Source organism: Physcomitrium patens, chromosome 21 (assembly GCF_059467195.1).
Source record: "Physcomitrium patens ecotype Gransden chromosome 21, ASM5946719v1, whole genome shotgun sequence".
NCBI lineage: Eukaryota > Viridiplantae > Streptophyta > Bryopsida > Funariales > Funariaceae > Physcomitrium > Physcomitrium patens.
This window is the reverse complement of record NC_143430.1, coordinates 5,304,687-5,321,199: the sequence shown is the minus strand read 5'-3', so window position 1 is coordinate 5,321,199 and position 16,513 is coordinate 5,304,687. Positions and strand designations below refer to the sequence as shown.

Below are 16,513 nucleotides of genomic sequence, written 5' to 3'. Positions count from 1 at the left end.
AAAGGGATGAAAACATAGCCGTGTTACAGTTATATACATGTATTTAATCTGTATATGATTTATTTCTTTAAAAATTATGAGCATTACTTTACAATTATTATTTGCAATCTCGTATCTACATGTTTGACAGCCATCTAGTCTCAATGTTCACTTATTTGAGTCAACCGTAGCCACCTCTCTAAATTACTTCAACAAAATTCTAATTCTAAAAATGAAAAACAAGTAAATATTCGAATACTTGATTGCTTTAATAGAATCCGAAAAACATAACTGCAGAAATGTTTTAAGAAACCGGTAGGAGAGGAGCTGCTGTTCTGGATCATACGTTCCAGTTCCTTAACAATTCATACACTAGACAACGAATCCATACAGGATTCGTTGGACAATCTTAACGATTAGAAACTGAGTCTAGAGAGCTTAAAAAGGTGAAAAGACCGCACAAAGGGTCGAAACAAATGTCACCCATCTTCAGCAACTAAGCAAGTTGTGAGAAGCTTCACGTTCTTCAACGCCTGAGACATGCCCTGTCTGAGATGCTAAAAGGCTTTTATTGTGTGAAATCTTGCTGTATGGATACATGGCAAACTATACACTGTCGTCATGAACGACACTACTCAATAAGCTACATTGTGGCTTAAACAACATCGCAGTCTTAACCAGTTTGTTAGAACCTGCTTTTGATGATTCTGCGAAGACAGAATGTGGAAGGCACGGGGTTTGAGCCAGATCACATGATCGACTTACCAGACTTAGCCTTCTCCTCGAGCTAATCCAGTTCTGCCAAAAATGAGCAATTGATTTTCTCCTGAGCAGATGAATCTCATGATACGAAACAAATGGCAAGTTGAATGGTACAGAACATCATTTGTATCAACATATTCGAAGCGTTCTGCACTTTCTGCTAGCCCAGCCAGCCATCATAACATCTGCAACATAGAAAAGATAAATTAACAACATAAGTACCACTGTAATAACTTACCTCTAAGCGAAAAAATCGATTGGCTTAACCACTCACTAATTACTGAGCAAAGTCATTAACATAATTACACAGAAACTGGCGTGATCAACCACTACATGAAATACGTCTTAAAATCATTCGCCCAAGAATAGACTATGTACCTCTACGAGACGTATCTTACATTTCCAACACAACATTGTTCTTCGTTTGGACACTGTTGCAACTTCTGAACTACAGAAATTGACACAGTGGAACAATAAGAACTCGTTAGAATATAACGACAGTCACAGTGCAGAACATCAGATATGGAGATGAAATCATGGGTGAAAATAGTAGCTTTACCAGTCCGAATGTCATGATCGCTGTGAATGGCGATTAATCAGTACTCCTTTGTGATGCTACCCCTGGTGGCGCAGCGCCTAAAATTTCACATGCCTCGGTTGGGTCGGGCTGTATACTTGTTATTCTCAAACGAGCTCGCAGTTTCTGAAGTTCTTCACCCCTTCGCAACTTGAAGTACTCACGGGCCTCCTCGGAAACAAGCTGATCCTCCGGCATGGAGAACAACGCCATCGTGCTCTGTTCCTCGAGTATGGCGACCTTCCTCCACGTTGCTGCAGCCATGTCAGCTGTCGCGCGGGCTTGGGCCTTGATGGCGTTAATCATCTCCACCTCACTCTTGCGCTTCATGGGCGGCACCTTTTTCACGTCCTCGCGCAATCCCTCGCGCATGACATCGATCATCTCTACCTCACCCTTGTCGAGGTCAGTGGAAGCACCAGGAATCTTGCGTTTCAAGAGGGGCGTCTTCCTCACATCCTCGCGTGCATCACTCCAACGAGGCGAGTCTTTCAAAACAAGCCAGCAGTGAATAAAAGTAAACGACTGCTTATTGGGATGCTTCTGCTTGTACAACTCGAGAGCCCTCTGAAGCATTTCTTCAGAAGATGTCCCTGACTCAGACTCTGCACGCACAGCGCCATAATTCTCGATGAATTTTGCAACGTCATGCTTGATGATACCCCACTTCGTCTCCAGCGACCTCGCTGGTCTCTCACCACAGCCCACGGGTCGGTTGACATTGAAGTGAACTTGCACTCTATGCCAAAACCCCACCGATTTCTGCCCGTTCTCTATACTAGGCTCCTGTGAGATGAAGAGAAACGAGCGGCACAATTGGGTTTCTTCCGCTGCAACGAAGTTCTTCCCTTTCCTGTTCCTAAGTCCTCCACCCGTCTCACCTGGAGCAGAACTTGCCCCATCGACGTTAATCGAGGCCATGGACTCCCCCGAAACCGAAACCCTAAATAGCCCTGTATCACCAAACTTCCCCTCTACACTCACTCGGAAGCATTATTGACACCCAGGCACCGGCAAATTTCACCCACCAAGTCCCAGCAAACGCTCTCCCACATACAGCGCTCTCTAAACTGAACCGTATGCATGGAAGCAAAGTGCGCAACAGAAACCTTGGGAACGATTTCGTAACAGCGGGCAGGAGGGGGACAACGGGAGTTTTAGCGGGATTGGGTGGAATTCCCCACAGTCCCAATCTCCGAACCTATACCGTGAAGAAGAAGAAGAAGAAGAAGGAGTAGAGCCGCAAGATGAAATTGCAGGGCGAGATAGAGTGCGGCGGTGGTGGTGGGAGAGATCGATTGATCGCTTGATTTCATGAAGGGAGGCTCTTCTCCTTTCTCTTCTCTACTCGCTCTGGCTCGCTCAAAGCCCCACTTCACTCCATTCTACTACACCACCCAGTTCTCGGCCCCTCCGCATCGTGCACTCCGCCCCGCGAGCCCGACGGTTCCCTTGCCGTTCCCTTACGTGCTCTCCCCTTCACCCCTCATTGGAACGTGTTCTCCGTCCCGCCCCCCAAGCCTTTGTCGGTGAGGTTCAATGCAACCAAAATCTATCCATTCTCTCGGATGATATGTGTTTTTGTTTTTATTGAAATAGTGGGTATTTTTCTTTACAAAAGTTGGAATCATGTCGTGAAAAAGTTTGATAGAAAAGTTCGTGTTAAAGAAGGAGACAGTAAGAGGGTTCAATAATAATGTAATAGTGGTTCAATAATAAATCGTTATATGGTGATTTATTATAACATAAAATATGTTATTTTATACAAAACATTATATACATTGTATTCAATAGAATAATTAGTAAAAGATTTTTCACCTACTTGACATTATCAAAAAATTGTCATTTTAATATTTCAATGATAATATTTTGGATTTTTCAAGTACTACCCACAAAAGAATTATGCATCCAACGAGGATCCAATCAAAATATTCATTTTCTACTTGACATGACAAGTTTTTATATCAGCTTTCAGACAGCTATCATGGAAACACATATTAATAAATAACCCCTTTTAATTAGGGTTTCCATAACTAGGATTTTACAACACATTATAAAAAATCACCATATTTTCTAACTTGGCTCATGTTGGCTCACCATATGGTTATAATAAATCACCATATTTTCTAACTTGGCTCATGTTTTAGCATACAATAAGATCTTAGGATGAAACTAACAAATTATATTCACAATCAATGCACCAAATCATAAAAAGTACTACAAATTCTAAAAAATCATTTTTATATTTTAACATTCAAGACTTTTGAATAAAAAAAATTATAATAGACACAATTATAAAAATTAGAAAAAACACAATATTTCTAAAAATAAAAAACACATACTTCCATAAATACATAATAATAGTAACAATTAAATATCCCTACTTGATATATGCTTTAAAACAAGAGTTTTTAAAGTTGCACTTCAATAATTTGTTTTAATATATTACTTTTACACTAAAACCAGGACTTTTTTATACTAGTATAAATGATAAGAATTTTTTATAGATCAATATTAATTTGGTCATAAAAACATTTTTGATTAATTTAATTGAATAATCTATTATATAATTATAATTTTTGTTTAAAATAAATTCATATTAATAGCAACTTTCGATTAACTTCCAATATAACTTATAATACATACTATCAATATTTTACAAATATTTTAAATAAATTATATTTAAATATTAAATATAATATAAAAATTATATTATTTCTATTCTTTTTAATTTTAATTTATTTTTAAACTTAAAATATAACTAATTTATTAATATTTATTAATATAATTTTTATTTATATTTATCACATATGTACAAAAAAAAATCCAAAACTGTATTATATTTTGTATATATGTATGTATAAAACCAATTATATTTATGTATTATTTAAGAGGTGTTGAATTAAATCTCAATCCAATTTTTTGAAATGTAGATTTTTTATTTTTATTATATATATATATATATATATATATATTTACACACATATTTCAAACTAAAAAATATTTAATATACTCTTAAATGAATGGATAGTATATGTCAATTCAAAGAATAATGTTTGCAAATCTTACACCATAAGAACATCACACTATATAACTAATTATATTGATAATGTACAAACATGATTACTAAAGATCTATGAGGATAATAAAATCAAAAATCAAAGAATTTGGATGAAGTCGTCTATAGTTATTTTTAATATATTTTGGTTTCAAAAACTATTGAAGTACTATGGATGGATGAGAACTTGTACAACAAAAATAATAGTTGCAATTGTTAGCCACATCATTAGACAAAATATTCTTATGTGAACACCACTATTTCCAAACACTTTGTTCATCTATGCTTTCTAGCATATTAACCAATTTCTATGGCTATAGTATCTTGTCACGGACACACATAGGTATTTTAACAAATATCGACATGATAAGGTAGGAATTGGTAAAAATAGATAAAAATAGGTTAATTTCATAAGACCTTTTAGAAAAGATTCTTAGAAGCTTTATAGATGCTATTTTGATTTCACATGTGTTTGTAGTTGATTGATAAGTTAGAAACTTGATTAAATAGTTAACCACGTGTTGGCAACTTGCGGAACAAGCTAATTATGTGTCACAGACATACTCATGTAAGCTAGAAATTATATATACAAATAGGTGGAAGTAAGTAAAAGTAGGTAAAAGTAAGTTAATTGTATAGTATTTAATATAAAAGCTTCCTAGAAGCTTCATACATGCTGCTTTGACTTCATATGTATCTTTATTGACTTTTTGGATTAGAAACGTGGTCAACAAGTTGGCCATGTGCCACACATGTTGTTAGTTTTAAGATCAAGCTAATTATGTGGCCCACACGTAGAAAAACTTACCTTATAAGTCAAAGCATGTGTCCTACAAAGTCAACATATATTGAAGGTCCAATAAAATGTCGCCACGTAGTCCCAAGTTAGATAGTATATATAGAGACAAGATAAAAGCCTTCTTCACTCTTGTCAACTCCTTTCTTGCTTCCAGTATAGTTTCAAGGGTCTCTAGTTTTCTTATCTTTTGGCATTAGCCATTCCAATATCTCTTTCAATATACATACTTCTTTATTCATATTTTGTTACTTCTCATTGAGTGAAGGCTCACTTGTCAGAATTGCTTTTTCATGAAGTTCTTGTCCTTAACAGATTGACAAGAGTACACCTACAATATTAGAGCTTTGTCTAATCTTGATTAAGAATGGATTACCCCTTTTTCTTGATAAGATATAAGTACATTAGAAGTTGCAGATTACCCTCTTCAAAACTGATATTGTCCTTAGTATTTTCTTTGTTTTCAAGTCTTCTCTTCTATTCGTCTTGAGCGATATTAGACATCTTCTCTTTTCTAAGTGTTATCATGGCAGAACTTGTTGAAATGAACAATGCAATGGCACAAATGCAAGAGCAATTGAGAGAATTAATGCTTGCGATGCATCAACTCAAATTACCACCATAAGGAGAAATAAGATTGGCAGGAAGTGAAGATATAGAAATGGTTGGAGCTACTTCAACATCTGTACTAAACCATGTCCTTTCTCCTATGGTGGAACGCCCTCCCAGTGTTAGAGAACCAAGAATTATCCTACCCGAGAAATTTGATGGCACCACATCCAAGTTTCGAGGATATATCAATCAAGTACAACTTCTGATTGAACTTCAACCCCAAAGCTATCCAACTTCAGTATCGCAAGTTAGATTCATTGGTACGCTTCTTTCAAGTTGAGTACTATCGTGGTTTTCATCTTTTCTTGAATGACGAGATCTAATATTGGATAATCTAGAGGCTTTTCTGGTTGAATTTCGATCCATGTATAGAGAACATGATGCAATTACTGTTGTAACCAATAAGATCTGTATTTGACGACAAGACAATTGATCAATAATGTTGTACGCTTCACAATTTTGACAACTTGTAACTGATATCAAGTGGGATGATGCTGCACTTATTAGCCCATTTCTCTATGGATTACAATATGAGGTAAAAAAATGAATGTTCAACTTACCTGATCCACAAACATTGAATCAAGCAATTGACTTTGCTATGAAGTGCGACAATTACCTTTTTGAATTTCCATTTGAGAACCGTACAAGTAGACCTCAACGTTACTATAATTCAATGGCAATACCAACACCTCTTCAATACATACATTCAAAGGTAGAGGATATGCAAATTGATGCAGTACGTTTCAAATCTCTTATTGAGCAAGAAAAGACTCATCGTCGTCAAGAAGGATTATGTTTATATTGTGAAGAACCAAAGCATACTGCTCAATATTGTCCAAAAAAATGTCATAATCACAGAATGAGGAGTATGGGTGTGAAAAAAGACAATATGTCAGAAAATAAATTTGTCTAGCTACAATAGGGACCATGCGGCTAGAACCTTGCACAACATCTAGTAAAGGTCCTATTTTCTCATCAGAGCCCTCTCCTTGTTTTACATTAAATATTATTTTAGGACCTAAATATTACAAAGCCTCTCCCTTGTTAAATTCAAGAGCCTCAGCATGTTTCTTAGATAAAGAATTTATTAAAAGACATAGCATATCTTTAGTAAAGAAAACTAAATTTGTTCATGTAGAAGTCATAGATGGTCGTATATTGGCTTCTGGAGATATTACTCACAAAACCCTTCTTATAGAAGTAATAATCAATGGTCATAATAGCTTTGTAGTATTTAATATCATTAGATCTCCCTCTAATCCAATCATTTTAGGTTTATCGTGGTTAGAAAAATACAACCCTCAAATAGATTAGATTTCCTGAACTCTTATTTTTTCTAAAAGAATAACTAATAGTGTAGTTAATCAAGTAGAGAGTCATAAGTCCAGTTCAATTATATTCGTATTTATATGTGCAAAAGCTTTCTTGTATGCTACTATGAAAGAACCACCACATATTATTTATGCCACACGTATTTCTACTGGTGGAAAGATTTCAAGTGGCATTCCAAGCCAATATCAAGAATTTCAAGATGTATTCAAAAAAAAGAATGCGGATATACTCCCAGAACATCGTCCCTATGATTGCTCAATTGACCTTCAAGAAGGAGCACAACCGCCATTCGGACCAATCTACAATTTATCACAAAATGAGTTGACTGAACTCAAGGAGTATATTGAAGAAAATCTAGCCAAGAATTTCATACGCCATTCTAAATCTTCGGCAGGAGCTTCAATTCTATTTGTGAAGAAAAAAGATGGATCATTGCGGATGTGTGTTGATTATCAAGGATTCAATAAGATTACCATCAAGTACAAGTATCCACTACCTTTAATATTTGGACTTCTTGATGAGCTCAATCAAGCTAAGATCTATATAAAAATAGATCTCCGAAGAGCATACAATCTAGTATGCATCAAACAAGGAGATGAATGGAAGATTGCGTTTCAAACTAGGTATGGACATTTTGAATACAACGTCATACTTTTTGGACTTACAAATATACCAGCAGCTTTTCAACATCTAATGAATGATATTATTCGAAAGTTTTTAGACGATTTTGAAAGATTCCAAAAATGGTAAGAGATCTCTAATGCTTTTTGAGATTTGTCAACTACTATCGGATCTTCATCAAGGACTTCTCTCGAATTGCAGCTCCACTTACACATTTGACTTGTAAATACAAACTCTAATGGAATCAAGAAGCGGAAGTTGCTTTTGAATCTTTGAAGACAGCATTTATTTCTGCACCAATCTTGTATGGTGTTGATTTTTTCAAAGCATTCTTTATGGAAACAGATGCATCAAACTTTGCTCTGGGTGCAATTTTATCACAAATGGGAATAAATGACAAACTTCATCTAGTAGCCTTTCATTCAAGAAAATTCTCAGCAGCAGAAATCAATTATGGGATCCATGACAAAGAACTTCTTGCAATTATGGATTCTTTTCAAGAATGGCATCATTATCTAGAAGGCGCTTCCAATCCAATCACTATATATATGGATCACAAGAACTTCAAGTATTTTTTGTTAGCATGTATATTAAATCGTCGTCAAGCTCGTTGGAGCATGTCTTTATGAAGATTGGAGTTCATCATCACTTATCGGCTAAAAAAATAACAAGATTTGTCCAAAGTCTTGTTTAGACATTCTTATCTTCAACAAAAAGAAGGAGATGCAACTTTTGAGCAACAAAGAACGGTCATTTAGAAGTCGGAGCAATTTCATCTTTGAGTAATAAAATCAACATTGACTGTTTATTTAACTTTTCTTAAGCAAGTCCAATTAAGTATGTCTTTAGACCCTCTTATTCATAATATCAAGAATAATTCTTCTGAATCTCATGATCCCTCTAAATTTGGATTCAAGAACAACCTATTCTATTTCGAAGGACGCCTATATGTTCGAGAAGAAGAAGCACGTTTACGTATTCTTCAAATTCATCACGACTTCCCAGCAACAAGACATTTTGGATATAATAAGACTTTGGAGCTGATATCTAGGGATTTTTGGTGGCCTTAAATGTGGAAGGGAGTCAAAGATTTTGTATAATCATGTAATGTTTGCTCAAGATCGAAAACTCCTCGTCATCGATCTTTTAGACTTCTTCAGCCATTACCCATTCCAAAACAACCATGGTCTTTTGTTTCTATGGACTTCATCACGGATCTTCCAATCTCAGGTTCTTATGACTCTATATTCGTGATAGTAGATCATTTTACCAGGATGGCACATTTAGTACCATGTACAAAATCTATCACAAGTGAAGAAACAACTAAGCTCTTTCTTGATAATATCTATCACTATCGTGGATTATCCAAGGATATTATATCAAATAGGGGAACTCAATTCGTATCAAGATTTTGGTAGACTCTTTTCAAGATTCTAAAAGTGGATATAAAACTATCTTCAGCATTCCATCCTCAAACTGATGGACAAAAAGAGCGTGTTAATCAAGTTTTGGAGCAATATTTAAGATGTACCATTAACTACCAACAAGATGATTGGAAAACTCTTTTACCATTGGCAGAGTTTGCTTAAAATAACATGATACATTTTTCTACAAAATAAACACTTTTTTTTACTAATTATGTTTATCATCCATGACTTGATACTTTTGACTTTTCAAAAGTTGATAATCCTGCTGCGAAAGATTTGATGATTCATTTATCAGAGCTACATGCAACGATGAAGGCGTAGTTAAAAGAGGCTCAAGAACAACAAAAGGTCATGCGGATGTCTATCAAAAGGAACAACCACCATTCCTCTTGAGTGATAAGGTATAACTACTTCATCGCAATATCTAGACCACTCGTCCTTGTGATAAGTTGGACTATCGAAGGCTGGGACCATTTTATATTTCTGCACAAATTAATCCAGTTGGATATTGTTTACATCTACCAGAGTCAATGAAAATCCATCCAGTATTGCACGTGTCTCTTCTTAAACCATACAAGACAGTGGACATACCAAGAAGACGACAAGCTCCACCTCTTCCTATAAAAGTGAACAATAATGAAGAGTTTGAAGTAGAAAAGTCTTAGATTCATGGCAGTGCCAAAATAAATTAGAATATCTTGTCCATTGGCGTGGATATGATATTAGTGAATGCACATTGGAGCCAATAAAGAATCTTGTAAATGTAACAAAGGCGATGGAGGCTTTTCATCGACGATATCCATCAAAATCAAGATAAAAAAACTTCTTTATAAAAGAAACAACATCTAGATAAGATAACATTCTACTTTTAATCATTGTTTGTAGCTTCTTGTAGTTGTGATGCTCGGGAGATGGAGAACCAATAAGTAATGGATTCGACTCAAGAGCCTTCATTTGTTGACTTGTCGGACGAGACATTACGATTGTCACAACCTTCAAGATGATGCAATCGATATGAAGATTTTTAAAAACGACATATTCTTTCTTGAATAGATGGCAAGATACAATGCATTTTATATCACAATTTGCGAAGGGACTCCCGATGTTTGGTGATTTTGCTAGAGGTAGGAACAACTCCTGATGGTGTTCCAAATGTTCTATTGGAAGGAAGTTATGAAGGCCTCAACAATGATCAAATAATTGGATGGTCTTCTCGCCCTGATATGGAACACTATGGATGGTTGAGAGACCCTATCAATCATCTTCGAAGAGAACAAAGATCAGAGTATGTGGCGAATACAATTCGTTGCATCATGGATTTTTTCAACATATGATGACTGCTCTTCATGGAACTCGTCCCTAGAAGAGAGGGTAATGTCACGGACATACTCATGTAAGCTAGTAATTACATATACAAATAGGTGGAAGTAAATAAAAGTATGTAAAAGTAAGTTAATTCTATAATATTTAATATGGAAGCTTCCTAGAAGCTTCATAGATGTTGCTTTGACTTCATAGGTATCTTTAATTGACTTTTTGAATTAGAAACGTGGTCAACAAGTTGGCCATGTATCACACATATTGTTAGCTTTAAGATCAAGCTAACTATGTGGCCCACACGTAGAAAAACTTGCCTTGTAAGTCAAGGCATATATCCTACAAAGTCAACACATAATTGAGGTCCTATAGAACGTCGCCACATAGCCCCTAGTTAGATAGTATATATAGAGACAAGAGTGAAGCCTTCTTCACTCTTGTCAACTCCTTTTTTTGCTTCCAGTCTAGTTTCAAGGATTTCTAGTTTTCTTGTCTTTTGGCAATAGCCATTCCAGTTTCTCTTTCAATATACATACTTGTTTATTTATATTTTGTTACCTTTCATTGAGTGAAGGCTCACTTTTTTGAATCGCTTTTTCATCAAATTCTTGTCCTTGACATTGACACATCTTCATGTTGCATATAAACTCTAATCTATAACTATGGTTCCTCTTGCAAAATCTCACCAAATATCTACTTTGTGCATTGCCACTATGACATCAAGCAAATTGAACTCACATCTTTGTTGAGGTTAGTCACTTTATAATATTATTATTATTGATAATTATTACAAAGATTTTCTAACATGGTATAGATAAGATAATTATATAGATAATAAGAACCATGGAAGTTTTTAGAATTGGAGTTAGGTTAGTAGATCAGATAGGACCTACTATAGAATATTCTAGAAAGGATTTAGGGCGATTATTTAGGTAGAACCCACCATATAACTTTTTAGAAAAGAAATTTAAGGTAGTTATTTAGGTTGGGCCTACCACTTGAGAACATTCTAGAAAGTCTAAGATGGTGGGACAAGGTATAAATAGGACTAGCCAGGGGCTTTTGGAGCATCTGTTAGATATGGCTTCGAATCCTTTTTCTTAATAATTTGGTTTTGCATCTTTACGTTCAGTTTTGTTTTATTTTATTTTTGTTTGCTCAGTTTTGGCTTTCGTGTCTTGTTCTATTTAGTTTTGTTCAATTTTTTTCTAATTTGTTTTGTCCTATTTTGTAAGGAGGCCTTATATTATTGTGGATTAGAAGGATCTTGGGATTTTGAGTTAGTCTAGTTTGGTTTCAGATTTTTGTAGAAGAAGGAGTCTTCAATGTCCATATGCATGGTACTTCTTGCAAGAAAAATAAATGAAGTATGTGCATTATAATATTAAGAATAAGAATGTAAAGAAAATACATAAATAATTGAAAAATAAATTATAGAAAGATTAAAAATTAAAAATAGGAAAGTAAATATATTTATTAAAAAACTAGAATGGCTATTGTTAAAAGCTAAAAAATTAGAGACTATAGGAACTAGACTAATAGCAAATAAGAGTTGACAAGAGTAAAGAAAGCTTTTTTTTTGCATCTATATATACTATCTATCTAAGATCTACATGACAATATTTTATAGGATCTTCAAGACGTGTCTAATTTATTAGACACATGTTTTAATTTGCAAGGCAAATATCCTTTGTGTACACCACATTATTAGCCAATACCACAAGCTACCAATATATGTGACATGTGGCTAATTTGATAGCCAATTTTGTAATCTATCAATCATCTATAGACATGTATATACGTGAAATTGCATTTATAAAGCTTCTAAGAAGATTTTTTACAAGACATTATTAAATTAATCTATGTTTAACTACTTTTATCTATTAATATCATCAAGGTAACTATAAGTATGTCTATGACATTATCCACCCTTCTAGAGACGAGTTCCATAAGGAGTGGTGATCACATGTTAAGAAAGTCTAAGATGGGATAAATTATATTTGCCACATACTCTAATTATTGTTCTATTTGAAGGTAGTTGATAGATCTTCATTTGGCACAAGTGTATTGTAGCAATTATATACATCAAACAAGAACAAATTCAACAACAATTTCTTTTAAACTGAGTATCTTTTTTGGCATGCGATGTATATTATAGAGTGTGTTTCTAAAGAAATATTGAGTACAATAACGTTGGTGGTTGGTGTCTAGACTCAGAATGCTTGGGCAATCAAAAACACTAAAAATCATTGGAATTTATGACAATAAAATTGCTAAGCTTTTAGCCACTATAAGAAACTCTTTTTCAATATGATTTTGTGATAAAGTTTTTCATGTTGATTTGTCTTATAAGTTAACTACCTTTCTCAAGTAGTATTAATTTTGAGCAGTTTTCATTAAGTTATGCTAATATTTGTTTGCAATATTTGTATTCAGTTTTGAGTTCAGCAAAACGTATACTTTTTTAAAGTCATCTTTTTTTTTTTGTTTCAAACTCCCCTCACTTTGTTATGCATGCATGTCAACCCAAATGTTTCCATGCAAATGAAAACCTTATCAGCCCACAGAGGATATTATCAATAGTTAACACAGTAGCTAGCTTGATATTTCATGGTCTTGATTAGTCTTGTACAAATGCAATCCTATCTAAAAGAGCTCATCCTTAGTCAATTTAATGCACTAGGTAATTTTTTCTTTGAGCATGATGTGCATCACACCTAAAGGATGTTCTTGATTCACTGATTTTGCAGTTTTCACTTTAAATCCATCATAGCAGGCTTTGATATAGATTCCATATTGCAAAATAACATTCTAGTAGGGAACCTGTGAAGCTGTGTACATTTGGTAAGAGTGTTGTCTTCCTTTCTTCCAGCGCAACAATTTTTCTTATTTCCCTTGGCTGATGGTTTGTGTAACAACTTCTTTTCACTTACTGGTTACAAAACTGGTCTCAAAATGTGAGTGAAGTGTCTAATTAAGAGAATAATAAAGTGTGAATTTTGTTTGCTATTTCATGGCTGTTGTCACATCTTCTGAATGAGGGTTAACCTACTTGGCTATCTTTGGTTACGCAGGCTTGATTGTGCACCTCTCAAGTCCCTTCCTCACTTTCACATGAGTTTGAGTTAGATATTCTTGCTTCTGCCTTCACTGTAATCTTCTTTTGACCAACATGATATTCTTTTCATTGTACATGCCAACTTCTTGAACATATAACTGCTACTTTAGGCAAATTGTTCCCCTTCCAACTTCAGCGAAATACTTTGGATATGTATTTATGTCAAACAAAAGAAAGAAAACAGTTGGGCAGCTCCTAGCAGCATCTAATTTTGTCACCTGATAGGATATCACAAAATAAACTTTCAATATTCAAACTTATTGCATAGACCAATATTCACTACCAAGCCAGTTTTGAAGTTAAAGGTATGCTGCACCAAAGGAACAGTATTGTTTTGCAACAGCAAAATAAGACATTGTTTTCTAATAGTCACTATGAGTATGCTCTTTCAAATCTCTCACAATTCAAATTAATCATAAAATGCTCAGCCCACAATATCTCCATGGCTCACAAGTACCAACAATAGAGGATTCCAAGATTATTTTTTGAGTGTACACATTTGATTTTACAAACACTGATGCTACCACTAATAAGGGTTTCATTAGCTTTAAACCACATTATTGCTCGCTCTGTGTTTATTACTTCATCAGTTTGCACAAAACAAAACAATCAAATATTAAGTGCAAAAAATTGTTAATCAATTTGCACGATAGTGAGTGTTTAATACCAGAATACTCTCTTGTAGATATAAGCTAGGATAGAATCGCCAGCTACAGATTGTCATGATGGATATTTGCTGGCTGTAGGAACCGCCATCATGAATACTAGACCTAATTCCAGAGATCGCATTCTCCAAATACATTAAAATCTCATCAAGAGAAAAAATATATATATCATATATGTATATATTGAAAGTATGATTCAAGAATAACCTTGGATGAGCACAGGTTTGAATTGTGACGGTGATAACTTGGTAACAAAATCAGCAGAGCCTACGCAATGCAAAAGCAGTAAATTAAATTTGGCCCTTGATAACCACATATGAGTTAGCACTCTACTTGAAGATTCTATTCACAGCGTTAGTTCTGGTGAACTTGTCAAACTTCTATACATACAAGCGTAACTTCACCTTAGCATTGAGAAATGGAACAATGGATCCTAAGCGCTCAAGAATTCTAGGACGCAACAATGCCACACCTCAAATTGCTTAATACCCACTATCTCTCTGGCAAATATCGAATGATTGCGAAGTGAGGAACAGGCATTTTGGAATTCTACCACCAAGACCAGGCGAATCAAAACATCAGCTTCATCATCCACCGACTAGTGCTTGTTCTTCTGAATCAAACAAATCCAGAGGTTTATCGTTGTCCTCTCATGGTTTTGGCTCTGACACACTCCAGCTTCTTGACCTTTTTCTCCGCTTGGACATCTTCAAACCTACATTCTCCATAGGATGTTGTCGTCCATTGCGACATCGGCAAGCCATAGATACCAACGCACACGCCATGACTTGTGTTGCGGAATCCTCGTCATTGCAGCAAAATTGAGCGACGAGGCTCTTCGCACAGAATCTCTTTGCTACCGAAGCTCGTTTGACGTGTTCTAACGTGTTATAAAACCCTAGTTATGGAAACCCTAATTAAAAGGGGTTATTTATTAATATGTGTTTCCATGATAGCTGTATGAGAGCTGATGTAAAAACCTGTCATGTCAAGTACAAAATGAATATTTCGATTGGATCCTCGTTGGATGCATAATTCTTTTATGGGTAGCGTTTGAAAAATCCAAAATATTATCATTGAAATATTAAAATGACAATTTGTTGATAATGTCAAGTAGTGGAAAAATCTTTTACTAAGTATTCTATTGAATACAATGTATATAGTGTTTTGTATAAAATAACATATTTTATGTTATAGAGTTATTATGTTAACATGAAAAGTTAGCTTTATAACATATATAAATATTATTTGACATATTAAGTTTCATAAAGATGATTATTAAATTCAATTGCAAAACTGTTGCTTTGACTTCACGTCTAGAAATTTAATAAGTTCAACATATAATTTGAAGAATTTATATCATTTTTTAAAAAATAAATAAACTAATCAAGTTCTAATATATATATATATATATATATACAAGCACATAACAATTATTTAGGAAATAGTTACATTGGAGTACTTTCATTTATTATTTTTATTTTTTTATAACACATCTATAGTTACAATATCAACTTAAAGATTCATATTCTGAAACAATGAGGTATTTTGATATATATATATATATATATATATAATTTTAGCTAGTCATGTTTAATTTTAAGAGATAAACTCAACACTCTAAACATAATTATATTAAGTGAATAATCAAATTGATAATAAAATATGTTAAGAGCCAAATATCTAGCTACAATATTTTAAAAAATTAAATAATAAGATAAAGATAATTATAATTCACAATAATTAAGATAATTTTAATTTATATTATAATTATTTTATTTTAGAGGATGTTTTTATTGATTCAATTACATAACTATTTTTTGACTTGCTCTGCAAATTGCTCAGTAGCAAAATTTAGAATATGCTTAATATTTTAATCTATAAATAATATATATATACTAGAAAGTTATAATGGTGTACAGAGGTTTAAAAGAATATTTTGTAATTGAGTGCAAGAGTATGTTATTTTTTATATTAAAATTTATTGTAGATTAAGACAAAAAAAAGTTATTTTTGAATTATATGATAGCTATATAAAGACTGTTTTTTTTGAACTTATGAAATGTCAACCTGTAAATCAGAACATGCTAAATACAGGAGTAGATGATGCATGTTTTGAATGTTTAAATTAATTTTTGTTGTAATTTTAAACTCTGCAATAATGTTGAATTACTTATATTCAATGTAATTACAGAGTTCAAAGAAAAATCGTTTAAAATAGTTACAGAAGAAATACCAATAAACATAAA

General features: G+C 33.8%; 1 protein-coding gene and 1 long non-coding RNA gene across 2 annotated transcripts; both read right to left on the bottom strand.

Moving 5' to 3' along the window:
• Window positions 1-223: 223 nt before the first annotated feature.
• On the bottom strand, window positions 224-2,705 carry LOC112273845 (uncharacterized). The gene is made up of 2 exons (XM_024502838.3): window positions 1,301-2,705; window positions 224-926 (listed from the first exon to the last, which is right to left on the bottom strand). Exon 1 carries the CDS (start codon window positions 2,237-2,239, stop codon window positions 1,334-1,336), a length of 906 nt encoding a protein of 301 aa, XP_024358606.1. The 5' UTR covers window positions 2,240-2,705; the 3' UTR covers window positions 224-926; window positions 1,301-1,333.
• Window positions 2,706-14,146: 11,441 nt separating this feature from the next.
• Window positions 14,147-15,662, bottom strand: LOC149986730 (uncharacterized). The gene is made up of 3 exons (XR_016499660.1): window positions 14,818-15,662; window positions 14,472-14,531; window positions 14,147-14,369 (listed from the first exon to the last, which is right to left on the bottom strand). It is a non-coding gene; the product is annotated as an uncharacterized LOC149986730 (long non-coding RNA).
• Between the last annotated feature and the right edge of the window lie 851 nt (window positions 15,663-16,513).

Excerpts from the sequence above, each read along its gene's own strand:
- LOC112273845 (XM_024502838.3), bottom strand. The coding sequence starts at position 2,239 with ATGGCCTCGATTAACGTCGATGGGGCAAGTTCTGCTCCAGGTGAGACG.